The sequence below is a fragment of the Pipistrellus hanaki genome, assembly GCF_964339955.1.
Source record: "Pipistrellus hanaki genome assembly, chromosome: 1".
Taxonomy (NCBI): Eukaryota; Metazoa; Chordata; class Mammalia; order Chiroptera; family Vespertilionidae; genus Pipistrellus; species Pipistrellus hanaki.
The window spans coordinates 58951861-58979076 of record NC_140503.1 but is presented as its reverse complement, the minus strand read 5'-3'; the positions used below and the strand labels follow the sequence as shown (position 1 = coordinate 58979076).

At 53.1% G+C, this 27216-nt stretch overlaps 3 protein-coding genes across 12 annotated transcripts in view; 2 read left to right on the top strand and 1 right to left on the bottom strand.

The window, feature by feature from the left end:
- The first annotated feature begins 19 nt into the window (after nt 1-19).
- Nucleotides 20-4336, top strand: DUOXA2 (dual oxidase maturation factor 2). Of its 2 annotated transcripts, none has more exons than XM_084903825.1 (6): nt 20-303; nt 2041-2098; nt 2367-2501; nt 2743-2956; nt 3396-3610; nt 3994-4336. In XM_084903825.1, the coding sequence occupies exons 1-6, from the start codon at nt 157-159 to the stop codon at nt 4164-4166; spliced, it is 942 nt and encodes a 313-aa protein (XP_084759951.1). In that variant the 5' UTR covers nt 20-156; the 3' UTR covers nt 4167-4336. The 2 variants fall into 2 exon arrangements, with proteins under 2 accessions (XP_084759951.1, XP_084759950.1); XM_084903824.1 differs by having other exon boundaries at nt 3973-4336.
- Nucleotides 4337-4708: 372 nt separating this feature from the next.
- On the bottom strand, nt 4709-15779 carry DUOXA1 (dual oxidase maturation factor 1). Of its 8 annotated transcripts, none has more exons than XM_084903747.1 (9): nt 15715-15779; nt 15371-15469; nt 14977-15094; nt 8560-8736; nt 8183-8240; nt 7401-7535; nt 6940-7153; nt 6447-6664; nt 4709-5628 (listed from the first exon to the last, which is right to left on the bottom strand). In XM_084903747.1, exons 4-9 carry the CDS (start codon nt 8704-8706, stop codon nt 5372-5374), a joined length of 1029 nt encoding a protein of 342 aa, XP_084759873.1. In that variant the 5' UTR covers nt 8707-8736; nt 14977-15094; nt 15371-15469; nt 15715-15779; the 3' UTR covers nt 4709-5371. The 8 variants fall into 8 exon arrangements, with proteins under 8 accessions (XP_084759873.1, XP_084759872.1, XP_084759877.1 ...); XM_084903746.1 differs by having other exon boundaries at nt 15371-15506; nt 15715-15731; XM_084903751.1 differs by lacking the exon at nt 15371-15469 and having other exon boundaries at nt 14959-15094; nt 15715-15773.
- Nucleotides 15780-15865: 86 nt separating this feature from the next.
- Nucleotides 15866-27216, top strand: part of DUOX1 (dual oxidase 1) — a gene marked incomplete at its 3' end in the record, with an annotated part of 33208 nt that continues 21857 nt past the window's right edge. For both annotated transcript variants that reach the window (XM_084903053.1, XM_084903054.1), the window contains exons 1-12: nt 15866-15987; nt 17955-18028; nt 20385-20468; nt 20665-20829; nt 21585-21772; nt 21914-22115; nt 22350-22516; nt 22940-23000; nt 23139-23235; nt 24434-24524; nt 25825-25927; nt 26171-26343. In XM_084903053.1, coding sequence (XP_084759179.1) covers nt 17971-18028; nt 20385-20468; nt 20665-20829; nt 21585-21772; nt 21914-22115; nt 22350-22516; nt 22940-23000; nt 23139-23235; nt 24434-24524; nt 25825-25927; nt 26171-26343 — 1389 coding nt within the window. In that variant the 5' untranslated portion in view covers nt 15866-15987; nt 17955-17970. The remainder of the gene's footprint in view (nt 15988-17954; nt 18029-20384; nt 20469-20664; nt 20830-21584; nt 21773-21913; nt 22116-22349; nt 22517-22939; nt 23001-23138; nt 23236-24433; nt 24525-25824; nt 25928-26170; nt 26344-27216) is intronic.

Genomic DNA, 27216 nt, shown 5'->3' with positions numbered 1-27216 from the left:
AGGGGCGCAGACTCGACCAACTCCTTGGGTCTTGCCTTAGCACGCGAGGGGCGGGGTACAGAGAAGTGGAACTCAGGCTCCGACGCCCCAGCTCAAGCAGGCTCCGCTCCCGGCTTGCCCGCCTGACAACAGCGCCCGCCGGTTCCTTGCTACAACATGACCCTCTGGGATGGCGAGCTGCCGTTCTACCCCCAGTCCCGGCGTGCCGCTGGCTTCAGCGTCCCGCTGCTCATCGTCATTCTGGTGTTCTTGACCTTGGCTGCCAGCTTCTTGCTCATCTTGCCCGGGATTCGTGGCCATTCGGTAAGGGGGTGCTAAAAGCTGGGGTCTGGGGGCGTCATGGACAGCTTGTTTCTGGAGGACCCAGGACGGATGAAGACTGCAGGAAGGACCTCCATGGAATATCAGACAAGCACAGATGGGGCAGACCCAGAAGTCTAGTGCAGCAAGCACCCGTTTCCAAGGACGGGGAGAGGTCCCATTCTAGACATCCTAGAGACTGGCCCCGTGGGTGATTCAGGAGGCTGCTGTAAAGAGTAGATACCCACCCTAACCGGTTTGGCTCAGTGGATAGAGCTTCCGTCTGTGGACTCAAGGGTCCCAGGTTCGATTCTGGTCAAGGGCATGTACTTTGGTTGTGGGCACATCCCCGGTAGGGAGTGTGCAGGAGGCAGCAGATTAATGTTTCTAACTTTTTTTTTTTTTTTTTTTTAAATATATTTTATTGATTTTTTACAGAGTGGAAGGGAGAGTGATAGAGAGCTAGAAACGTCAATGAGAGAGAATCATCGACCAGCTGCCTCTTGCACACTCCCTACCGGGGATGTGCCCGCAACCAATGTACATGCCCTTGACCGGAATCGAACCTGGGACCTTTCAGTCCGCAGACCGACGCTCTACCGCTGAGCCAAACCGGTTTCGGCTAATGTTTCTAACTTTTTATCCCTCCCCCTTCCTCTCTGTAAAAAATTCAATTAGAGAGAGAGAGAGAGAGAGAGAGAGAGAGAGAGAGAAGGTACCCACCAGGGGCCCTTTCAGTTTATGTGCTTTCTAACCTCCTTGCCTCTCCCCCTACTGCAGCTCCATTCCTGCCACTCCCATTCACCTCTCCACCAGAAGGACAGAATCTAGCCGCTCAGACTGCTGTGTTTCCTTGTGTGCTGGGTATATGGATGCCCCTATCCTAAGGATTCGGACACTTCCACACAGGCTCCCACCTCTCTCCAAGAACCCAATTTGTTTTTCAAGTCTCAGAGGACCTAGCCTCCCTGGGTCTTGTCCTGCACTGGTTTCCTAGGAAACCAAGGAATACCTGAGAGGTTGTGTTCATACCTCTTCACCTTGGCCACCAAGCCCAGGGCCTCCTTCTCTTGGGGGAGGTGACCCCTCCCTGCTTGGCACTTCTGGACTCACTGAGCCTTTCCAGGGCAGTGACCTGAGCAGAAGGTGGAACCAGGCCCAGGAGCCAGGTAGCTGGGGGTGGGGTGGGGGATGGGAAGAGGGGATATAGGTTGCGGGAGAGCACCAGGCAGGGACAGAGAGCAGATTGCAAGGTGGACTGGAAAATGGGTTCGGGGAGATGCAAGCGCAAGGTCAGAAAACATCAGAAATGCCAGTGGCTCAGAGGGACTTGAAAGAAAAGCAAGCCTGCCGAGACCAGTTTGGCTCAATGGCTTGGGGACTGAAGGGTCCCAGGTTCGATTCCGGTCAAGGGCATGTACCTTGGTTGCAGGCATATCCCCAGTAGGGGGTGTGCAAGAGGCAGCTGATCGATGACTCTCTCTCATCGATGTTTCTAGCTCTCTAGCTCTCTCCCTTCTTCTCTGTACAAAACCAATAAAAATATATTCAAAAAAAAAAAGAAAGAAAGAAAGAAAGAAAGAAAGAAAAGCAAGCCTAACTTCAGCCTCAAAACACCAGGAATGTGACTGGGAAAGGACTTGCGGCAAGAGGGGGCAGTTGCAGGAGCACTAAACACCCAGGTGGCGTGGGGACTCTGGTTGAACAGTACCCAGGCCTGACCCGTGCCTGTTCCCGCAGCGCTGGTTCTGGCTGGTGAGAGTTCTCCTCAGTCTGTTCATCGGCGCAGAAATCGTGGGTGAGTGCGTGATGCGACCCATGGGTAGAGGACCTGGGGCGCGGAAGGAGGCCGGCAGAGGGCACCTGGGAAAATGGAGAACTGGGCTTCCCCCCTCCTCTGTCCATTCCAGCTCTTTGTAGTGCCCACTCTCCGGTTCTCACCATGTAAACCATATTGGACCTCCACCCCCATCTGTCTTCACAGTATCCCTCCTTCCATCACCACTCTCCCAGTTCCATCTCCCCAATCCTCCCCCTAACCGCCCCCTCCCGCCCTCTCCTCACAGCGGTGCACTTCAGTGCGGAGTGGGCAGTGGGCAGAGCGAACGCCAACACATCCTACAAGGCCTTCAGCGCAGCCCGCGTCCGAGCCCTTGTGGGCCTGCATGTGGGCCTGGAGGGGATCAATATCACACTCACAGGTGAGCGGGCTGGCGATGCGAACTTCTAGGGAGAACAGACCCCATGGAGGGGTTGGGGGTGGCGGGAGTGTGTGTGGGGGCATCTGCAGAACCTCTCAGGTCTCACGGGGTCATAGAACTCGTGGTCCTCTTGCATTTGCGTGTTCCCCAACCACGGCCAAACCCGTTTCTCTCCTGCCCCCGCTTTACTATCCGAATCCACTTAGTTTCCGGGTCCCCATGACCCCGCCGCCCTCCGCAGGGACCCCAGTGCAGCAGCTGAACGAGACTATCGACTACAATGAGCAGTTCAGCTGGCGCCTGGGCGAGGACTACGCGGAGGAGTACGAGGAGGCGCTGGAGAGGGGGCTGCCCGACCCGGTCCTCTACTTGGCGGAGAAGTTCACCCCGAGCAGCCCCTGCGGCCTCTACCGCCAGTACCGCCTGGCGGGCCGCTACGCTTCCGCCACGCTGTGGTGAGTGCACTCGCGCGTGTGTGCGAGTGTGCGCGCGCGTGTGTGCGTCTGTGAGTGTATGAGTGCGCGCGCGCGTGTGTGCGCACGTACGTGTGTGTGCGCACGTGCGTATGTGCATGTGTGTGCGCGAGGGTGAGTGTGTGCGCGCATGTGCATGTGTGTGAGAGAGCGTGCGTGTGTGTGCATGTGTGCGCGCGCGCGTGTGTGAGTGTGTGTGTGTGTGGGGGGGATGTGTCCAATGCGCTCAGATGAGTATGATCGCCCCTCGGGTCAGAAGGTCAGGACCGCACAGAGCCTCCTCAAAGGCTGGGATCCAAGTACACCCTTGGGGATTCCCCCTGCACTTCCGCCACGCCACCCGGGGTTTCGGGCTGGGGTAGGGACCCGGAGGCTGCAGAGGGCCGGGAGGAGCGGCTCGCAGCACGCGGTGTCCCCGCAGGGTGGCGTTCTGCCTCTGGCTGCTCTCCAACGCGCTGCTGTCCATGCCCACGCCGCTGTACGGGGGCCTGGCGCTGCTGGCCACCGGCGCCTTCGCGCTCTTCGCCGTCCTGGCCTTCGCCTCCACCGCCGGCGCGCCGCTCTGCCAGCTGCGCCTGGGCGCCTCCGCCATCGCCAGCCACTACGGCGCCGCCTTCTGGTTGACACTGGCCACCGGTGAGGACAAGCGGCGGCCCGGGCGGCGGGGGACAGGGACGGGGTAGATACCGGTTGCGCGCTTTCCAGTTTGCAGAGTGAGTTCGCCTGCATTGCTGTTTTGCCCCTCTCGATAGATAGTTCAGAGAGGCAGGCACTGTTGTACCCATCCTGCAGAAGGGTGTGGCGCATTGCCCAGTTAGCACTCGAACCCTGTGTCATGCAATCAGTATTAGAGGGCCTCGTGTGTGTGAGTGTGTGTGTGTGTGTGTGTGTGTGTGTGTGTGTGAAGAAATGGGAGGGGTGGCTCCGTAGAGGAAGGGGGCAGGCGGGTTCTGTCCCGGAGCCTGACAGCCTCTTTCCTTATGCGGGCGCCGCCGCAGGCGTCCTCTGCCTCTTCCTAGGAGGGGCGGTGGTGGGCCTCCACTGCGCCAGGCCCAGCGCGCTTCGCACCTTCTTGGACCGAAGCGTCAAGAACTGCGGTAACCAGGCGAGTGGGGGCTCGGCTCTCAGCCTCAACAACCCATTCTACAAGCAGTTCGGGGCCTCGGATGCATCGATCAGTACTAACCTGTGAAGGGGACTCCAGCCTCGGACACCTACTCTGCCTCGGTCCCCGGGCGCAGAACTTCACCCCAGCAGCCCTTTGGGCTGCTCCTCCTTTTTGCAGTGGGTGGCCTCAGGCATGCGCCTTGCACCCAAGTCTCCCAAGATGAGCTGTAAATAAATTTTCCTTTTTTTTTTTTTAACGTTTCTCCGTTCATTTCCATGGCTCCTCCAGACTCTTGTGGGACACGCGCCCTCGGGAGAATTCGCTGGGCTGCAGGCAGCCATTGAACATTTTCTTTGCTTGCCGCCGGGATTCTCTCCAGCTGGAGAATCCAGAGTAACCCAGGAAAAGATCTGGGAGAAGTGCGCCCTCTAGTGAGCTCAGAGGAGATCTAACCGGAGCCAGCATGTTAACTGAGCCCAGGGGATGATGGTAAGGCCCGGTGACCAGACAGCTCACCCTCCCACTGACACACCAGTGGGATCCCCCTCCGCTGGCCCAGCTAAGTGAGCTAAGAGGGAATGGCGTTTTGGAGTTTATTCACTAATTCCAGTTTATTCACTATGGAATGGTGTTGAGGTCCAAGGAAGATCTCAGCAGGTCATAAAAATGTAAATCCTGGGATTTTTTAAAAAGGTCCTTGGCAAATCTTACAAGTTGATTTAGCAAACTTGAGAATGGAAACCCAAAGAGAATGTGGCACAGTTGGTTAATATTAGGCCTAGGGTAAGAAGTTTGGTTTCTTCTCCTCCAAGTGTCTCTTTCCTTGTACCAAGAGGTCACACAAGCTGAGGAAGTAAAGGAAGGACAAAGGGGACCCAGGAAAAGGAAAACAAGAGGTGCAGAGGGATGAGAGGGACTACAGAATCACACCGTAACTGCGCCCTGCACCACATCATTATGGGGGTGACGCTAGGTTTCCATAAATGGAATATGAACTGGCAAAGCATAAAAAAAATTTTTTTTAAAAAAAGGCAGGGTTGCTGTGTGGAAACATTTGGTCTTACCAGGTGACAAGGTTTATGGGCAGTTCCAATATCTGTTCAGCACCTTAGGTCCTTTCTATTCTTTTGTCAACATTGATAGAATCTCCTTTTTCGACTCCACCTACAGACCGGAGCTGGAGGGCTGATACAACCCATTCTACGGGCCCTTCTGGAGGGAGGTTAGGGGGGCTCACAGGAGGTCTGGAATCATGTGGGAAGTCTGGGTGGCCACCAGGGAGAGGAACCTCATAGGGCAGGGTGGGACATTCTGGGTGGCTCCTCCTTACAGCATGCCTGGGGGGAAGCCTCTGACAGAGGAATGTCCTGGGGCTCAGGACTCTCAGCGGTGGACCGGTAGCGGGGGCTCAGGAGTCCCCCTTCTTCAGGATTCCACTCCAGCCCAGGGTTCTCCCCTGCACTCTGATTGAAGAAAGCCTTCAGTCTGTGGGGCTTCGTCCTGTGGGCCACCACCATGGCCAGGCCCAGCAGCACACAAAGCAATCCTGGGAAGGAGGCAATAGGTGTCTTGTTTAGGGAGGACAGCACCCTCCCAAGGATGTGTTCTCCTAAGAGCATCAGAACGATTCTGACGGAGGCCTGGCCTCCTGGCTTCAAGGCAATGTGGGCTCAGAGAGGCGGTTGTGAGTTTCGGACTGTAAGCCAAATGCTTTCAATTACATCCCAGGAGAGGAGAAGAGAGGAAAGGAGAGGAGAGGAGAGGAGAGGAGAGGAGAGGAGAGGAGAGGAGAGGGGGAGGGGGAGGGGGAGGGGGAGGGGGAGGGGGAGGGGGAGGGGGAGGGGGAGGGGGAGGGGGAGGGGGAGAGGGAGAGGGAGAGGGAGAGAGAGAGAGAGAGAATATGGATCTGAAAAGACAAAACCCTGAGGAAGGGCAGGGCATGAGGAGGAGGCTAAAGGCAGGAGGGACACACAAAGTGGGTGGGGCAGCAGAGGACTATAAAACTGCAGGGCACTTGAAGGTTATGTGAAACAGAGACAGAGAAGGGTTCTAGGAATGGGGGAACACAAAGAAAAACGCTTGGGGGAAGTGGGAGGGGACATGAGATTAAAATATTTGCGAAAGAGTTGGACCAAGAGATAGGGGATGAGGCACTTGACAGAGGAAGAGAGAAGATGAGGGGGAGTAGGCATACACAAAAAGAGAGGGGACGTGAAACTGGGGAGAGAAAACCCAGAGATGCGGGATATAAGAGGAATGGGGCTTTCAAGAAGGGAAAGGCATCCTGGCCCAGACCTTCAACCTCCCCTGCCTCCCTCCTTGGCCCTGAGCTCCCCAGCGCCTGTCTTCAGGGCTGAGCCTCACCTGTGGCCAGCGTGATCCAGAAGGCAGGTCCCCGGTGGAAGTGCAGCACAGCAGTGCCCATGCGCAGAGGACAGGGTGGGATGAGCGGCGTGGCCATGGAGAAAAAGATCAGTCCCAACAGCTGGAAGATGCCCGTGGCAAGCAGCATGTGGCAACCGTAGACCAGCACAGGTATGGACAGCATCACGTTGGCCAGCAGCCAGCAGAGGAATGCCACCCTGTGGAACCAGGACCCCCGTGAAGGCTGGCCCGGGCACCTCTACCTGGAGGGCTCCAGATGGAGGCTCAGGGACCCAAGGATGCCCCAACGATGTGAGGTAGGGATTTCTGCTTTGGGATTCCCAACTGAGTACCGTGGTGACTGGCATCACCTTCCTCATAGGAATTGCAATATAAGGTGGGGGAAAGGGGTTGGGGGGGGGGGTGCGGAGAGGAGATAGCTAGAAACCCTGTTCCTGGGTCTAGAGCAATAGGGCCTCCATCCCACCCTCACCACAGAATGGCCGAGGTGTAGTGTCCCGCCAGGCGGTACTGGCCATGCAGGCCACACGGGCTGGTCGGGGTGAACTTCTCAGCCAGGTAGAGCACGGGGTCCGGCAGTCCCTTCTCCAGCGCTCTTGCATACTCCTCAGCATAGCTCGCTCCTAGGCGCCAGGTGAACTCCTCGTTGTAATTGATAGTCTCATTCAACTGCTGCACTGGGGTCCCTGGGAAATGGGGCAGCTGTGCTCAGCAGGGACCCAAGGGCCAGAGCGGGGCATTTGCCGGGGTAAGGGGCTCCCCACAATGGGCAGAGGGACAGGAGCTGGTCTCAGTGAAGAGAAGGCAGCTTCCAAGGCCGGGGAATTCCCCTTCCTACCATCCCCCCATCTTGCTCTTTAGACCACACCAAACTAGAGCCCAAAGACACCGAGCAGAGCTCTCCCCTCCCTCCCCGGCACAGCCCTTCCTCACCTGTGAGGGTGATGTTGACGCCTCCCAGCCCAACATGGAGCCCCACATCAGCGCTGATCCACTGGGAACTGAAGGCCTTGTAGGATGTGTTGGTGCTGACCTGGCCCACAGACCACTCAGAACTGAAATTCACAGCTGGGGTTGGGGAGTTGGACATATGGGAACTCAGGGAGTTCCGGGCGTTGCTGAGTTAGAGTCAGAGGGAGAACCACCAGGGGACCTTGCCTGTTTTGCTCATAATTGCATATCCATTAACTGGCCTAGGGTCTGGCTCATGGTTGGTTTGCCAATAATGTGTGAGATAAATCCTAGATTTCCCTTGGTGGTGCTCCTCTTATCCCTCCTTCCCTTTCTCTTCCTGTTTGGAGAGAGCTACTCAAGCAGCTGAGGGAGGAAAACATTAATGTAATAAACCATGTCGGGCAAACACAGCTACAGCTTTGGGACTTCATCTCTCCTACTTGCCTAATTGTCAAAGCAAAGCAAGCGGTCCTCCCCCTTCCATTCCCTCCCTCCAGTATCCGAAGGCCTTTTCCCAACAGACATTCATTTTGATCTGCTTTCCTCTGAATAAAAATGTTATGAAGGTTGGAGAGATGGGTCCAGCATGGTTTCCCAGGGCCCACACCCCTCTGAGCAGGGGTAAAAGTGAGGGGACATGCCACAGTGAGGGACGCATGTGGGCAGGGTGTGGAAAACCACCCTGAGGCAGAGGCTGCCCTGAGGGAACAGAACCAGATGGGACAGAGGCACTGCCTGAGGCAGCTGTGCTTCACACTCACCCAGGAGCACAGCCCCGATGAACAAGCTGGTCACCACCCGGAACAGCCAGAACAGCCTCTGAGCCATAACAGGGTGGGTGGGTTTAGGAAGGAGTACCCTCTCCTAAATCCACCCTTCCTCTTTCCAGCCTTGGGATTACTTGGTGGATGGAGATCAGAGTGCCTGGCAGGCACATAATCATCTGTTGAATCAGTGAGTGCGGGAGCTCTCTGCTGGGTGGAGGTGGGTGTAGGGGACGTTGGGGCGGGGGAGTTGCTTTCTCAGGACTGAAGCCTGTTTCCTGAGTCTAGTTATTTATAGTGAGAGAGTATGGCCCCCTCACCTCAAGGCCAAGGTCTCTCTGGGGCCGGGGCCCAGGGCTGGGTTTGTTTCTTACCATTTTGCCCCGAATGCCAGGCAGGATGATGATGAAAGTGACAAGTGCAGTAAGAAAGATGGTGATGATGATGGCCAAGGTGGTGTCCATTGGGAAGGTTGGCTTGGGGCCAGGATAGAAGGGGAATGTGTGTCCAAAAGCAGCCATTTTGGTGGGGTTGTGCAGGGAAGGCAGATGCTGTACAACAAGGATAGATTTTTACAGAGTGCCCTGTGTGCCGGGCACTGTTCTTGGTGCTGGAGATACAGCCAAGAATAAACCAGATCAGGCTCCTCTTCTCTGGAGCTCACCAGGCTCCACTGTTACTGCCATTCCACTGCCCCTCAGCCCCCCATCCCCCATGTTCTGGCTGTGAAAGGATGAGGGTCTCGGCAATCAGTCTCTGTGGTTCCATGTTCCCTTCCTAACCTCCAGGCCCCTAAATCAGTGCTGCCACCACCCTGGAGGCTTCTCTGCTTCCTTTGACACTGTCTTAAGAGACAGTCCTTTTTCTTTGTTTGTTTGTTATCTCCCTCAGGCCTCCAGACGTACCACAGAACATAAAAAGAGCTATATTTATTATCAAGTGAAAGCATAAGGGTGAAAGATAGTACAGATGACACAAATTTTGGTTTTCCTCCTCAGTCCCCAAAGGAACAAAGGTCAGACAGCTCTGCTAAGTATATGATCCAACTGTATTATGAGAGGGCTGATTTCCAGACCTGGCACCGCTCACACCAGTCTGTCAGCTTTCTCAAGTGTCTGGCTCCAGCTCTGACTACTCCAGGACAATTGAGCTGAATTGAATTCACCTCAATAAGCACTGAAGAAATACCTGCCACCCACAGGCAGGGCGCCAGGGCCAGAGGCCAGATGTCCTTTTACTGCACACATCATCAACCGCAGCCTTCCTTCTTGACTTAAATTTCCAGGCCTTGTTTCAGTTCAAACTCTGGCTCAGCTCTTCTCTGCCTGTCCCCTGATCTCAGAGCTAGATTTACTCTAATTTGTCCCTTTTTAAGACAGATAGTGTGTTTTATTAAATCCAGACAGAATGGATTACAAGACACACCATTACTTTATGCAAAAGAAAGAAACTACAAATAAAACCATGACAGCCATTGTTGGTAAGATACACCTCAATTTCAGAGATGTCAAAATGTGAGAATAAAGTACATTTTACAATCAATGATTCTAGCTCTGCTCATTTCCCTGAGTGTGATCAATACTGGGATCTTGGTTTGCACAGGAGGCTCCATGCTTTATAGTCTGACTAGAGGACAGGTGCATGAAATTCATGCATGGGGAGGGGGGCGGGATGGAGGGAGGGAGAATCCTTCAGCCTGGCCTGCACCCTCTCCAATCTGGGACCTCTCAGGTGATGTCTGACTGCCTCTCGCAATCTGGGACCACTGGCTCCTAACTGCTCGCCTGCCTACCTGCCTGCCTGATCACCCCTAACCACCTCTGCCTGCCTGCCTGATCAACCCTGCTTCCCTGCTGGCCTGATTGCCCCTAACCACCTCTGCCTCGTCCCCCATCTGGGACTCAGGATTCCCTCCTCTAGGTGATTGCAGATACCCAGGACCCAGGTTTCCCTCCCTCTGGCTGGCTGCAGGCACCCAGGACCAGGGCCAGCTTCACCCGGGCTGCAGCTGCAGGCACCCGGGACTGCAGGGCAGGCAGCTTGTCTCTGTCCCAGGCTGCAGCCAGGCTGGTCCCCATTCCTCTCTCGTGAGCTCATTTGTGCCTGGCTGGTCCCCATTCCTTTCTCCCCAGTGTGATGGTGTGAGGGCGTGACAACCATTTGCATATTACCTCTTTATTATAAAGGATGAGAGGGAAAAAACAAGCTTTGGGGTTAAGTAGCTCTATGTTTGATTTCCACCTCTGACTCTTATAAGTTACTTGACCTATACAGAGAGTTTTATTTAAAAACTAGGAGCCCGGTGCATGGATTTGTGCACCAAAGTGTTCCTCGGCCTGGCCTGCACCCTCTCGCAATCCAGGACCCATGGGGGACTGTTGGACTGCTGGTTTTAGCCTGATCCCCACAGGCCAGGCCAAGGGACCCCACCAGTGCACAAATCTGTGCTCTGGAACTCTAGTATGCATATAAGATCTTAGATTAATCTCTTCCCATCCTCTCACCTCCCCCTTCCCTTTGAGATTCATCAGTCTGCCCAATGTTTCCAAGCTGTTCATTGAGTGTCTGCTCATCATAGCTACCAGTCAAACAGTGGAATGGTGGCATAGGCTTTTATATAAATATAGAGACCCAGTGTACAAAATTCATGCACAGGTAGGGTACCTAGGCCTGGATGGCAATCAGGGCTGATCTGTGGGGTGACCAGCAGGGTGATCGCCGCCACCCCCACCTTGCTCACACCTATCTTGACCTGCCTCACAGCTCGCCAGGCCCTCCCTCCCCCTCCCGCCATCGGTCGCTGTCTCGATCTCATCAGGGCCCATTGGTGCCCATCGGGGATGATAGTGCCTCCACTGCTGACTGCTGCCAGTGCTGCATCAATGATGCCCACCATGTTCCATGCCATCCCCTGGTGGTCAACACATGTCTAATTCCCAGTCAGGTCAAATTGGTTGGTAAAACTCCCGCCCATGGGGACAATTTGCATATTAGCCTTTTATTATATAGGTGGGGGATGATAATAATGTTTATATCATAGGGTCATTATGGATATAAAATGAGACTGTGTATGTAAAGTACTAAGAATAGTACCTGGAACAGAATATCAATACATGGAAGCTACCATTTTGGGAAGGAGATGACATTCTATCATTTCATTTATCTCCAATTCTTTTTGGAGAGAACTGGGCTGGAATCAGTTCTGGGTCTGGTTCCAGTTCTTTGATGAATAATTTAACATTAGGAAGGCCAGCGACAACTTCCCCAGTCCTTTGTTTTTTTATCTACGATTAGATATGATGATCTTCTAGTTCTAAATACTGTGATTCTCCTACAAAACATTATAGCCCCCAGACTTCCCTTTTCCTTCTGGGCTGGATAGTTTCTTAACTTGTCAACTCTCCCATCCCAGGGGAATGAGTATCTCTTTTTCTTCTGGGCTCTGACACCAACCCACCCTGCCTTCACCACCACCTTCCTCATAGCTTATGCTTCTCAAGTCTATGTTTCTAAGTAGACCTCTTATTTGGGCTCCAAACACAACAGAGATAATTACCCCATGGGCTTTTTCACTTGGATATTCCATGGATGCCTCAAATTTAACAGGTCCAAAAACTGAATTCACTGTCTCTATTTTGCTTTTATTTTTTTTTTAATCTTTTTGGTCATCACTCCATTGATCAAATAAAAGAGAGACCTTGAATATCTTACTTCTTAAATATTTATTGAAACCATCCATGCATTTCCTTCCCCACTGCCTTTGCCCTAATTCAGCCTCATCCTATCTTGCCTGGTGTCAGAACAATATTTCTAACAAGCAAATATAATTATTTCAATTTTTTGCTCTGGGTAAAATCTAATCTCACCATCACATAGAAAGTCCTTTGTAGTCTGGTCCCACCTACCCTTCCATCTCCATCTTTCATTCAGCCTAATCTCCAGCCACGCTGAGCTATTGGTCTTCCTCGGAATCTGACATGCTCTTTCAAGCCTTCGTGCCTTGTACGTGCTATTTCCTCTGCTTGGGATGCTCTTACCTTCTTGGCAAACTCCTTTTCCCTTTTCAAGTCTCAGCTTGTGTTAACTCCTCTGTGAAGGATGCTGTCAAGTCTACCGGTATGTGGATGTTCCCACCTCTAAGGTTCTGATTGCATTTTGAACACACCTCCGCCCATGATCCCAAAATCAACATATAGTCTGTTTGAACATATCCCTCTCTTTTAGCTTTGAATATCCTTATTCCATCTTTGCAACTCCTGAACATAGCATATACTAGTACAAATCAGTCTGTGGATCAAATGAATGAATATTATGAACTGGTTCCTCCCTGTGCAGGCAGCATCTTCTGTTGGAACACAAGAGGGCGCTATATTCCCTCATTGTCATTAACATTAATTTGAGTTCTCACCAAAATAGGGCTAAGGACTACGCAGGAAGGGATTTGACTAACCATGTCAATTGTTAATGCTTTCACAAAATTTTTCAGAGAGTCTCTCCCAATGGTTGGATTCTCCAAAGCATGAATGTTCATTTTTAATTGAATCTGAAACAGACATTTGAACTCTAGCTGAACATGAGTAACAGAATTTGTGGATTAAATTATTTTGTAAAATATGTGATAGGGATATTTATTTTATTTTTTTAAATATTTTAATTGATTTCAGAGAGGAAGGAAGAGGGAGAGGGAGAGAGATAGAAATATCAAAGATGAGAGTGAATCATTGATCAGCTGCCTCCTCTATGCCCCACACTGGAGATCAAGCCCACAACCCAGGCATGTGCCCTGACAGAAAACTGAACCATGACTTCCTGGTTCATAGGTTGAGCCATGCTGACCAGGCAACATTGCCTAGTTTTTAAAGTTAATTTTTCATGATCCTGATCTTTATTTGATTTTCATTATTTAGCTAGCAGGCCTCTCCTGCATGAAAAGGTGGGACTAAAATGAAAAGTCCCCACATCCAGCAATCCTGCTTTTCCTATGAAGCTTATCATTTCTTTTGGAACACCTTCCTCCCAGATTTGCCAAGAAGCGTCTGGCAGTAGAATTTTGTCTAATCTGATAAAAATCTCATGTCAGTCTTCACTTACCCCACTTCTCCCTGAGCTCACCACCATGATTGGTATAAAAACATAATGTACACTGAATGGCCAGATTATTATGATCTCTTAAAGCATAATAATCTGGCCACTCAGTGTATATCTTATATAATAAAAGGCTAATATGCAAATTGTCTCCTGGACCAGAAGTTCGACCAAGAGGCATGCCAGCCAACCACCCATGTCCCCTCCCCCTGGCCAGGCTGGCCGGACCCCATCCATGTGCATGAATTCATGTACCGGGCCTCTAATACATATATATTATACTGAGTATATATATATATATATATCTGAGTGGTCAGATTATTATGATTTCAGAGATCATAATGATCTGGTCACTCAGTGCATATTGTTTTTAATAAGCACTAGGAACAATCAGATATACAGCTACACGTTCATATAAACAGAAATACAGGCAGAACAAGGAAGAAGTTCTCAGTAACAGACATCTAGACACCAAACCCCTGCACCAAATGCCCCTGTAACAAAACTGGGGTACTTTTTCAGGCCAATCTTCACACTTTGGGGTCCTCCTTTATTACCTGACCTGGAAAGATGAGTAACACATTTTCCCTTTCTGAGGTTCCTTAAAATACTGAAGCATTTCTCATACTAAGTTGTATTCCAGACACATCCTACCTACCATAGGATGAAAAGAGACTCCCATGTATGTATGAGGGGCCAGCAAGAAATAGTTTCAATCTTTAGGAAAACTTATCCTACTACAAGCTATAGTCCCCAGCATTCAAAGTTCTTAGATGCTTTCTTACTGCTCTGTAGCCTGTCTTATAGCTTGACAGAAATTTCTTCCTGAGTCTCCTGCCACCTCCCCCATCTCTGGAACTCATAGAGTAAGGACTATTAATTCTCTCTACAAATAAAGAATTGGAGTTGCCAAGAGCTCTCATTGGTGATACACAGCTACTATAATGTGATTGATGGCTTATTTCTCTGGTTGGGGTTGACCCCATTAAAGTTTACCGCCCTGCCAAAACCGGTTTGGCTCGGTGGATAGAGCGTTGGCCTGCGGACTGAAAGGTCCCAGGTTCAATCCCGGTCAAGGGCATGTACCTTGGTTGCAGGCACATCCCCAGTAGGCGGTGTGCAAGAGGAAGCTGGTTGATGATTCCCTCTCATCAATGTTTCTAGCTCTCTATCCCTCTCCCTTCCTCTCTGTAAGAAATCAATAAAATATATTTTTAAAAAGTTTACAGTCCTGGCTAAGGACCCTGTCAGAAACTCCTGTCCCCGCCTCTCTTCTTCAAGAACGTGTGTGGGCATGTGTACGTGCGTTGTTGCACTAAAGGAAAGATTAAATGGAGAATCAGAACAAGATCTGAAAAGGAGGTTGAGATAAGGATTTCCAGTAAGGACTGAGGTAGTAAGGGTCCAGGGGTACTGAATCATACAAACCAAACTACCCAGACTTTAGCTAAGCCAGGATAAGGACTGGATGTCTGTAAGTCTTGTGGCATGTATGGCCTCACAAGATTTTTATTGCTTTCTTTTAGTTTCTTAACCAAACTTTTTCTTTGAAAATCTGGTTTTGATCCGGTTGGACACCAAAAGTGCGCCCCTAGGGGCCCGGGCGAGGGCGGCACTTCATTCAAGCCACCCTCCAAGACCCACGGGGACTGCACCAGCTCCAGCAGCCACATCCCCGCCACTCACACGGTACCGGGGTTCCCCACCTTCGCCTCTTCCAGACAATGAGTGCGTGGCAGCTCGCGCCGCTGGCCTCCTCCTACGGAACCCCACACGCGATGTTCCGCTCTCCGGGGTGGAATCAGGGGACCTGGTCCGGACGTTCTGTCAAGAAAGCGCGCGCCCTTTCTCTCCGCGGTGCCCCCTTCCAACCCCCACTTTTCTTGTCGCTTAAGGACCAGGCTCTGACCGGACAAACCGGGTCCCCGGAGGCTTCTCCACTTCTTATTTGAAGTCACCCTCGATCTTCTCAGACTGCAGCCCAGGCTCCGCGGCGCTGCCCCACACCAGCCTGGCATAGAGGAGGGGCAGTGCCCCTCCGCAGCCACCCGTCAGACTCCTCTGTCCCCACGCTCAGCACCCGGCAGCTCCAGCACTAACCGAGCGGTGCAGTCCGGGGGCGGGCGCCCTGAGACCTCCGAGAGCTCACGGGAACTCCTCGGGGCTGGCGCCGGTGGTCATCACCGTCTCCAACAGGGTCTGAGGATGGGCGCCTTGCTGGGACGCCTGGCCAGATCTTAGCGCCCAGAACCAACGGCGCGGAGAGGATGTAAGAAGCGCCTCTCCGTCCCCCCGCACCCTTTCTGGTCTCCCACTCCCAGCCTCAGCTGACCCATGGAAGCTGACCTGCCCTTTTCGCTCTCCACGTGGCCACACTAGCTGAGCCCCAGCCACGGACGCGAGCTTTCCCTCCACTTGGGTCCTGCGAGCACGTGGCGTCTCACCTTGCGCGTCCGGGTCTCCACGGAGCACCTCGCGGGTCTCCAGTGCGCCGGCTTCTATCCCCCCCACACACACACTTCGCCCCGCCCTGCCGAGGATCTGGGGTGCGCCGCTGTCTCCTCTCTCCACCCCCCCACCCCCGCCCCGCCCCGCCCCAGCCCGTCCTGCCGCAGAATTGGAGAGGGAGCTGGAGGAGAGCCGGCGTCCCGGGCCCAACTTGGAGCCAGGCGGGAGCCAAGCCGCAGTCCCCGAGGTGGGGGACTCCGCAACCTCAGGTCAGATTCCGGAGGGGCTGCTGGGGCCTGCGGATCTGGCGCTGGGAGGAGAGGGACGAGGAAGGGGGGGCCGGAGGGAGCTCTAGCGGCAGTGTGCCCCAGCAACGCCGCATTTTTTGAGGGAAGGGGAATTCAGTCTGACCCTCCTTCGGCGCCTCCGTTCTTAGCCTGAGGCTACAGTGGGTCCCGTTAGGGCCTATCCTCCACCCCCCAAGGTTTGGGGAGACTAGATGCTTTGCGGTCTGGGAATGCTGGATGACCTGGTTTGCTTGGGCGTCCGGGAATCTCTCCGAGCTCTTCCTGGCAGCAACACATCATGCCAGGGAGGGAACTGGGGACTTTTAGAGATCAGGCTTTCCTCTTCGGTCCTCCCTTGGGACCAAGCTGGCCTCCCTAGGACCTTGGCGCCTCTTTCCCCACCCAGGAGTCGCAGCTGTAGGACTTCATGGCTGGAAAAGTTGCCATGTGGGTCAGGAAGGAGGCAGGCCTGTATTCTCTTGCTTCACGGCCCTTTCCTGAGGCTGTGCCTTCCTTTCGAGGCTGGTAAAAAGTTAGGGAACCAATGTGCTGTGTGAAGTCCCCGTGGCTACCCACCTACAGGGGGTGCTTATTGCTTGTCCACCTTCTCCTTCAGGTGGTTCCCACAGCGTGGCCTGAAGGCTCACTGCATGCTTTTGTGGACTGAGTGGTCCATTGGTGTCGGAACAAGGATCCAGAAGTCAGAGTGGTAGGAGAGAAGAGGCAGGGCATTCTAGATCAGGGAAGGAACACTGTGGGCACTTCAGCATGTCCAGCCTTATGGCTTCAGCCATCCAGAGCCCTTCGATTTCTTCACAAACTGCCTAAGGCTGGTATCTAGACGGTCTCTGGGATGGAGTGGATAGAACACTAAGCCTACATTGTTTTCATTTCTTTCTTTTTTCTTATTTTTATTGATTTCAGAGAGAGAGAGAGTTAGAAACATCAATGATGAGAGAGAATCATTGGTTGGCTGTCTCCTGCATGCCCCACACTGGGGTTCGAGCCCACAACTCAGGCATATGTCTTGACCAGGAATTGAACCATGACCTCCTGGTTCATAGGTCGATGCTGAGCTCATTTCTTTGATGAGAGATGGCCAGTGGGGGTGAGGTCATCCTCTGGGTTCCCTCCTCTGTGACTAGACAACCTATCCCGGAGCCCTGAGGGTTTGGCTGGACATGAGGCTTTCTATGAGCTCCCACCTTCCTCCACTAGATAGCTCCCCGGCCCCACTCCACCCCAACCTCCATATTGCCTTTCGGAAGTCTTCACTGGCGTTGGGCGCTCCCTGTGCCACTCAGAAGTGCCAACCTGAGTCCCCTGATGCCTCTGGCTCCCTGCTGTCCCTACGTGATTTATTGGCCTGGGGAGAGTGAGCAGGAAGTTGGCATTAAACACAGGAACCCCTTTGAGTTGACTCAGAGGAGCCAAGCTCCAGCCCACACTTTATATATTACAGTTACATAACACTGCCACTTTTCAATCTCACGTTTGAGTCCCAAAGCCATGCTAAGAGGTAGACAGTTCAGACATGTTTGCTCCCATAACTGGAAGAGGAAACCAAGGTCCAAATCAGATAAGTGATCTAAGACCCACACAGTGGACTGGCAGTGGCACCATGCTCGGTCCCAGGACCACACTGCAGTAAACAAGGCTTTCCACTTACTCTTGGGCAGCAAAGTCCAGGAACGTGGGGGTTTCTGCTTGCTCTGTTCATCACTTAATCTCCAGGGCCTAGGCCCATTCCCAGCACACACAGGGTGTTCTTCAAGTAATTCGTGAATGAGTGAAAGATTCTTGGGGGGGAGGGAGTCTCCTGCTCTGTGCTATTTACTGTGGCCTTGACCCAGCCCCACGCCTGGATTCATGCCAACGCTCTGCCAAGGCCCTGGCCCAACTTTCCTAACTGCTGGGGTTCATTCTCTCTATACTCTGTCTTTTTCTAGGGTCTCCATTTTCATCATGGGCTTCTGCCTGGCTCTGGCATGGACACTCCTCGTTGGGCCATGGATACCCACTGGTGAGTACAGATTGGAGGAGAATCATGGCTAGGAGCAGAGGAACCCAGCATATTCTGGGCTTCTCCAAGGACAGAGGCTGTATCACATTCCTTTCTAGCCCTACTCCCCGTTAGCTAACACAGTAGCCTGTAGTGCTCATCTCCAGCTTGGTGATTGTGCCTTTCATACTTTCATGGCAAGTATGGACCAGGAGAGTAGCTCTGAGGTCCTGCCTTAGTCTGAGTGGGTGTCCCTTTGGCTAATGAGAGTCCCTTTCTTTGCTCTGTTCTCTGAACTGAGGAGAGGAGGAGTCTCAGCCTTATGGCCTCCACCCCTGACCCCAAATAGAAAAAGATGGATGAGACACAGAAGAAAATAAAGGATCGTGGGGTCAGATTGGACTGAATGCTGACTTTCTCAAAGGGAAGCCACCAATGTTCTAAAACAATATGATTAGGGGGGAAAAATCCACATGAGTTTCATCTTGTTACCTTTGGCTTTGGATAGTCTCTTACTAGAATCTGAGGCAATTTCCTACAGTCTGGGTCTCTGAGGAGGGAAGTGGGCGGAAGGTGCCACAAATTAGGCTAAAAGAGCAAGTCTCTGGTCATCAAGAGTGGGATGCAAGAACAGGGAGCAAAGAAAATCTGTGACATGATCTGTCCTGGCTGGCGGCATAGGGTGGTGAGCCAGCCCCTGCAGCTTCTCCCTTGCCAGAGCTGCTCACATTTGCATTTCTTCCAGCCTTATTTATGCCTTGGCCTTAGATTTTCCTTTTTTCTTGCCTCTAATACCCAAGAGGCATTCTCCCCCATGCCCTCCCCAACAGCCCCCATCCCTTGTTCTGCCACAGTTTGTTTTATTTTAGAGACAGAATGTATGTGGCTGCCCTATTTCTGCCCCAAGTCCTGATCCTTAGTTGGGTTCTGCAGAAATGGAAAAATTTCCCCTTCATTCCTTCTTGATTCTTTGGCTTCTTTACCATCCTAAGCTGAGGAATGGGATAGGGGCCTGGGGCATCAACGGGGAGAAGGGAAATTCATATGACAATGGAAAGAGCAGATGTTTTCCCTGCCATCCAGATCAAAAGTAATCTCTGGTATTAACCCTCTTTCAGGGCCATGCCCTCTACCTGATATTTTTCAGGTGGTTGAGAAAAAAGTAGTTGTTTTTTTTTTTTTCTTGAGTCTGCTATATCTTGATTGCCTTTAGTTCAAAATAATCCACATGCCAAAGTGACAAATTTTGGAGTCACTTAATATGCTCCTCCTCAGTTCTTTGCTCACATATCAGGGCCTGAGTCATTTTTCCTCTCTGACCACCTTGGGTGTACATGTGTGTGTCAACTATGGGGCAGGAGAGTGGCTCTGAGATCCTGTCCTTGGTCTGAGTGGGGAGACAATCTGAGGACTAGGTCTCCCTCTGGCTAATGAGAGTCCCTTTCGTTGCTCTGCTCTCCGAGTTGAGGAGAGGGGGAGACAGCCCTATGGCCTCCTGGTTTGGGGAAAGCAATCTGGCTGGTCATCTGATCTATTGGCCAGAAGGACCCCTGCTGTATTTCTGATTTTGGATCCTTCCCTCTGCCCTCATTGCCTGAGTTCCTCCCTCAGCAGCTGAGTACTCCCTCCCAAACCCTAGATTTTGGAGCAAATAGGGTCAAGAAAAGGAGTTATATGGGGGACAGATTGACCCCCAAAGAGAAGGGGGCAAGGTTATCCACTTGACTATCAGTCCCTGATCCCACCCAAGAAACTGGAAAAAGAATCTAAACCACAGCTCCGCGGCCCACATCCTGGTCCTGGACTCTGCCCAGCAGGAGAGGACCAAAGCCCTCTCCACACGGCCGCTGCCTGGGGATGGATCAGAGATTAACACGTCCTTTCCTGGGTGGAAGAGTGGCTTGCTCTTTGGGGGTGTCTGGCTGTTTGGGGGTGGCTAGCTCTTGCTCTGTGTGATGTCTTGAGGCTTGGAATGGCTGCTGTCCTGCCCTGTCCCCCAGGGAGTTGAGGTGTGAGAGCAGTAAAAGTCTCTTGCATCTCCTCCCCTCATTGCCCCTGTTCTTCTGTTTCGTCTTTCTCTCTGAGGCCATTTGTCAGCACACTGCACATGGCTACCTGGCTACGATCCTGCAGTGCTCCCTGCCATATCTGATCCCCCCGCCCTCCCACACACACAGCTTAAAGATTGGGCTTGAATTTGAACATCACTTTGCTCTCATTGTCTCCCTCTGTACTCTGCCCTGCCTCCCACACCTGTGCTGGGTGTCCACTTTCTGCTGACCCAAGTGGCAGGCTCACAGGATGCAGATTCTGCAGGCCTGCCCATCCTCTCATGTGCTGACTTGCCCAGCTGCCCCTTCCCTCCACCCTCACACAGGAGCTCAGAACCCCATTTCCTGGGAGGTGCAGCGATTTGATGGATGGTACAACAACCACAAAGAGCACAGATGGGGCAGCAAAGGTAAGTGAGAGTCAAGCGGGTACAGAGCCCAGGGTGAGGATGGTACCCACCGCTTAGGGGAAAGGGCTGGCAGGCACCAGCAAAGGCTTATCCATTCCCAAGGCTTTAAGATCTGTGGTGTGGAGGAAGCCTGGGAGAGAGGGGCTCAGGGAACCCCTCTGAGGGTTGCTCCTTGTCCCTACCCATCCCATTCCAGGCTCTCGGCTGCGGCGCCTGGTCCCGGCCACCTATGCAGATGGCGTGTACCAGCCCCTGGGAGAACCCCACCTGCCTAATCCCCGCGACGTCAGCAACACGGCCACGAGGGGCCCTGCCGGGCAGGCCTCCCTGCAGAACCGCACAGTGCTGGGCGTCTTCTTCGGTAAGGGCCCGACCTGTAGGGCGTAGCGGCCGGGGGTTGGGGAGGGAGGGTGTCAGCTAGACAACTCTATGTCTGAGGGGGGACTCAGAGAATGAGGGAGAGGAGTGTTGGAGGGCCAGAGAGCCAGGGGAGAGAGATGGAGGGGCAGGCAATGAGATGGGGTAGGGATGGGAGCAGAGGGGATGGAGTCTGGTTACAAGAGGAATACATGTGCCCCAGGTTGAGCTGTTGATGGGGTAGAAGCAGGAACATGAAAATAATCCGGTGGGGACCCGGGAGGGATGCTCTTCTCACGCTCTGCCTCTGTGGCTCCTAAGACAGGCTCAGGGCAGGGTTCTTCGCCTGGCAGGAGGGCTGGCGGGTGTGGAAATGGGGTTGCTAGGGCCTAGTGACCGGTCTGTTTGTTGGCTCACGGCAGGAATGCCAGGCTCCTGCTGGTTATTAAAAATGCCCACCCCTGCTTCTCAGTGTCCACCATGCCACCCGGGCCTGGCGGGCCCTCTGGGCAGGCTGCTCCCAGCACACTCACTGGGCACCTCCCAGTTACCAAGGAGAAGGCCAAACTGCCAATGAAAACAGTTTGGACCAGGGTGTAACGCAGCATTGGGAAGGGATGGGTGAGGGCAAGGCTGGGCCTTGCCCATAATGGCTGTGGAGTCGTTTGCAACCTGGGGCTGAGGGTGGGGGAACCAGCTACCTGGGGGAGGAAGAGAGTGGGCTTCTCTGGCCCCAGCGCCCCTCCCCTGTGTGGCCAGGCTACCACGTGCTCTCAGACCTGGTGAGCACAGAGCGGCCTGGCTGCCCCGCCGAGTTCCTCAACATCCGGGTCCCGCCCGGAGACCCCGTGTTCGACCCCCACCGGCGCGGGGACGTGGTGCTGCCCTTCCAGAGGAGCCGCTGGGACCCCAAGACCGGACAGAGCCCCAGCAACCCCCGGGACCTGGTGAGGCCGAGCAGAGGGCGGGCGGGAGCTGCATCCCAGGCAGGTGGGGGGAGCCCCCCTCACCCCCGGACACCGCCTGGCCCTGGCCCTGCCCCCCAGCACCCCTTTCCCGCCTCAACTGCCCCCTTGCTGACCCGCCAGACCAACGAGGTGACGGGCTGGCTGGACGGCAGCGCCATCTATGGCTCCTCGCACTCCTGGAGCGACGCGCTGCGCAGCTTCTCAGGGGGGCAGCTGGCGGCGGGGCCCGACCCCGCCTTCCCGCGGGGCGCGCAGGAGCCGCTGCTCATGTGGAGCGCGCCCGACCCCGCCACGGGCCAGCGCGGGCCGCGGGGGCTGCTCGGTGAGGAGCGGGCCGGGGGCGGAGGGGGGGCTGGGGGCGCTGGGCGCTGCCCTGGGTCACACCGCCGCCCTCTCCCCCTGCTCCCCTGGGTCACACCGCCGCCTCTCCCCCTGCTCCCCTGGGTCACACCGCCGACCTCTCCCCCCTGCTCCCCTGGGTCACACCGCCGCCCTCTCCCCCTGCTCCCCTGGGTCACACCGCCGCCCTCTCCCTCCCGGTCCCCGGCGGAGACAGCCTTCGGGGCAGAGCGAGGGAACCGTGAGCCCTTCCTGCAGGCGCTGGGCCTGCTCTGGTTCCGCTTCCACAACCTGTGCGCCCAGAGGCTGGCCCTCCGACACCCGCACTGGGGCGACGAGGAGCTGTTCCAGCACGCGCGCAAGAGGGTCATCGCCACCTACCAGGTCAGTGCATGGCCCTCCCGCACCCTCCTGTCCTGCTCCACGGAGACTGCTCCCCTCAGAGCCCTCCATCCTTGGACATCGGCCACCCAGAAACACCTTTACTGGGACAGCTGGTGACCAGAACCGGGTGACCTGCCTTCCCTGGCTCGCAGGACCCCCTGCTCATGTGGAGAGCCAAAGTCTAGGAATGATAGAGAGGCAATGTGCCAGTTACACAAGAGATGTAGCTGTGTCCCCCCTCTCTCACCCCCAAATCCCTTATTCCCTGTGGGGAGGCCTCAGCTCCTCTCCCATTGGAGCTGCCTTTCCCATGACTGCCCCTGCCTGGCCGTCCTCTCCCACTTAAGCCTTCCCTGGGCTCAGACCCCTCCTGGCCTGGCAGCTGGAGCCTTCGCCCCACCTTTCCTCTTTCCTGACCCTCAGAACATTGCTCTGTATGAGTGGCTGCCCAGCTTCCTGCAGAAAACACCCCCAGAATACACAGGTGAGGGCATGGGGGCACTTGTGTGGAGGGGAGGCTGTGGTTAGGATCCAAGGGCGGAAAGAAGACAGGGGGATGCCTGATATGGGAGGATGGAGGGCTAAGGAGTTTATTTCTCCCATTCTTCCTCCCGTGGGGCAGGGTACCGCCCTTTCCTGGACCCCAGCATCTCTCCAGAGTTCCTGGTGGCCTCTGAACAGTTCCTCTCCACCATGGTGCCCCCTGGCGTCTACATGAGGTGAGGGAGGGCTCAGATGTGTGTTGGGAGGTGAGGGGGCGGGTGGGGGTGGGATTGTTAATTGAGAAAATTGCCCTCTTGAGTCTTCAGGACAGGATTAACAGGGAACAGGGAACAAGGAGGCGAAGAATAAAAATAATTGTTTAAAACGATACATTATTGTGGTTTTTTAAGCACTTTAGGTCCATATTCCTGCAGCTGGTGTAGATATTCATCCTCCAGTTTAAGACTGGCTAATTGAGCTCAGCGGCTGAGTCACAAAGCCTGTTGTGCTGAACTTGACAGTATCCTGGGGGCATTTGTAGCTGTAAATACAGAACTTGGAGCTTACACATCTTTTGGAGTAATTATAATAAAAATGTGAACCTGATCAGTGTGGCTCATGGTTGAGCGTTCACCTATGAACCAGGAGGTCACGGTTCGATGCCTGGGTTGTGGGCTAAATCCCCAGTGCAGGGTGTGCAGAAGGCAGCCAATCAATGATTCTCTCTTCTTGTTGATGTTTCTATTTCTTTCCCTTCCTCCCTGAAATCAATAAAAATATGTTTTAAAAATGTGTGAGAGCTGAAGAAAATATAGGCTCCAAAATAACAAAAAGGGGATTTTAACTAAAAATTAATTAATTAAATGTATACAAAGCAAAGCATGTCAGTTTATTTATTTATTTATTTGTTTTTACAATTGTATTATAATTTAAAACTTCTCTTTCTGGAACAATTTCTGTTGTTCCACTTATTTATGCATTTGCTGATTGTTCCTTGTATGTGCCCTGACCAGGGATCAAACTCACAATCTTGGCATATCAGGATGATGCTCTAACCAACGCAGCTACTGGGCTGGGGCTGGAACCATTTCTGGATATGCCTGATGATGGCCAAGAAATCATAGCAATTGAGTTATTCATAGACAAGTAATTTCAAAAGAACAATTAAAAATTCTTTCAAAATGTATATGCACATGTGGAAAGAGAGAATGCACAGGAGAGCATGAGCAAACTCTCTGGGTGCATTTTTAGATATTCGGTCTGATGTGGGAGAGGGACCTCCCCAAAATCAGATTGTTTGGGTCCTACCCTGAACACATCCCACCGCAGGGAAGCCATGGCCTGGCCCTCATTACAGCCTTGGAGACCAGAGCAGATGCCTGACAGTAGGACCCTGGCATCTCAGTCACCGCTCCCCTGCTCCTTGCATTTCAGAAATGCCAGCTGCCACTTCCAGAGGGTCATCAATGGGAATTCAAGCGCCTCCAGAGCTCTCCGTGTCTGCAACAGCTATTGGAGCCGAGAGGTCAGAGCTGGGGACATATACGTGGGTGGGCATGTGTACTGTGTGTGTTTGTGTGTGCGCACACACCTACGGGTGTTAGGGTATGTGGTGAAAGTGGGCAGTAGGGCTGAGACAGCCAATAGCTGGGATGGGATGGGCTGGGGTGGAGGAGGCAGCCCGGGGACCAAAGCCATCTCTCCTCCCAGTGTCTGAGATGACGGGTAGCTGCACATAGTCATAAGTCAACCCTCTACTCTCACCTCAGGACTGTGCAAGTGTGGCTCTACATTTATTGCTTCCTCCAGGATTTCCTTCTCCCTTGACAGCTCTGAGTCCCCTGTAAGCCTTGGAGTACCCCAGCCATCCCAGCCCCAAAGAAACTCGCCAATTAGACTTCCCTAAGGCAGCAGATGAATGTGTTTTTGTGGGTTGGAGGCAAGGAGAAGGGAGGGATTCTGAGAGATTACCAGGGATAGTCTGTCCATCCAAACCAGGTCCGTGTGGGTCAACAGCATTCATCATTAATTTAAAGCAAACTCAGAATGTTAATAAGAGGGAAGGGAGGAGAGAGGAAAAGAGAGAAGAGTTAGGCACAGGGTCAGAGACATGGAGCTGAGTTTAAAGAGACCTCAGTGTCCTCCTGATCCTTTTTTATGACTTTATTAATTTTATTTCATTGTTTTTTCGTCTCTAATGCCCTTTTTGATAAGGGGAGGACACTGAACTCAGAGAGATACTGTTACTTGCCCACCATCACACAGCTGTTATTAAACAGAACAAGAACCAAGACCTATATCTTCTAGTGTCTTTGTCAACCATGATCTCAAGTCTGTTTCTAAAATAGAAGAAATAGCTGGGACTGGTTTGGCTCAGTGGATAGAGCGTCTGCCTGCGGACTGAAAGGTCCCGGGTTCGATTCCAGTCAAGGGCATGTATCTTGGTTGTGGGCACATCCCCAGTGGGGGGTGTGCAAGAGGCGGCTGATCGATGATTCTCTCTCGTCGATGTTTCTGACTCTCTGTCCCTCTCTCTTCCTCTCTGTGAAAAATCAATAAAATATATATTTAAAATAAATAAATAAAATAGAAGAAATAATGAATAAATTAAAAAAAAAAAAAAGAAGAAGAAGTCAAGTTTTTGGTCCCTTGTGCTCATGGAGCCCTTTCTCCCAGCAGCATGGGCTCTGGATGAGGAATAACCCACCAGTTTGGGAGTGAACAGCAGGACTGAGTAGAGAACATAGACTTATAGGTGGAGGCAGTCTGGCTGCCCAAATTCTGGCCCCATTAGCCACACTCTTCTCCTCTCCTCATGCCCATAGAACCCAAATCTACGAAGAGCTGAAGATGTAGACGCGCTGCTGCTGGGCATGGCCTCCCAGATTGCCGAACAAGAAGACCACGTGGTGGTGGAGGATGTGCGAGGTGAGGCCAGGACTGGCCTGGAGGCTGTGCACCCCTGGCCCCTGGGAGGAGATTCAGCGGGAGCTCCAGAGCCAGACAGGGCGGGGTATCCAGGGCTGGGAACCTGCAGTCTCACTGCTGAGAGAGCTTCTGACCCGATGGCCACAGCTCCCAACGCTTACATCCCCACGGGGCTGTGGGAGCCTGGGGCATGGGCCGGAGGAGCTTTGGTGCTGCTGAGACTCCCTGCTGTCAAATTCACAGATTTCTGGCCCGGGCCACTGAAGTACTCCCGCACAGACTACTTGGCCAGCAGCCTGCAGCGGGGCCGGGACCTGGGCCTGCCCTCTTACACCAAGGCCAGGGAAGCACTGGGCCTGCCTCCCATTACCAGATGGCAGGACATCAACCCTGCACTCTCCCTGAGTCACGGCACGGTGAGGAGTGGTCGGGACCCAGAGGGCGGGGTGGGAGGCCCATGGGAACACTGGCCTGAGACGCAGAAGATGGGCAGTGAGACCCGGGCACCAGAGACAAGCACCTGCTGCGAGGGGCAGGGCTCAGCCACCTTGCTTTTCCCAGCATCACACACTGGGCTGTAGGCTACCAGACCAGCAGGCGTTGGCCACTGTGCGGATCCAGCACATGTTTGTTGGGCATCTATCACATGCCAAGCACTTAGTAGACATTACCTCATTTACTCTTCCCAGATGCCCTGGGTGGGTAGAGAAGGTCCTTGACTCAGGAACAAGCCGTGCCTTTGCACACTCATAGTCAAGCTGCCTTAGGGGAGTCAGTTCTCACCCCTACGCCATCACCCGCCAACAGACTCGTTTTAGTTGCCTTAACATCTTGGTACAGCAGGGATTTCTATAATTGATGACAATGTTATTGTCCTTGCCCTTACTATTTTATAAAATTGTTGGAAAATAGAGATTTGAAAGACCAACAAAGACATGATATGTGTGTGGGGCTTGTAAACTTTATAAAATCAATATAAAGATATCTTTAGCTTCAGTTGCACCTCATTGGGATTAGACTGGTCAAGGGCTTATACACTGTGAAGAAAAGAACTAAAGTAAAGGTGAGGCAGACTATGCTGCCCATATATTGTTGAAGACTGTCTTTAAAATACAATGTATATGTAGGGATTTGATTTTTTTAAACACTTTTTTAGATCTAAAAAAAATGGAAACCTTTCCTAACACATCATTCTACCATTTAACATTTTGCACTGATTTGATTCTTGAACTTGTATACCTCTCTAAGAATAAGTTACGTAGGGGATTGGCTGCCTAATTTATTCTAAC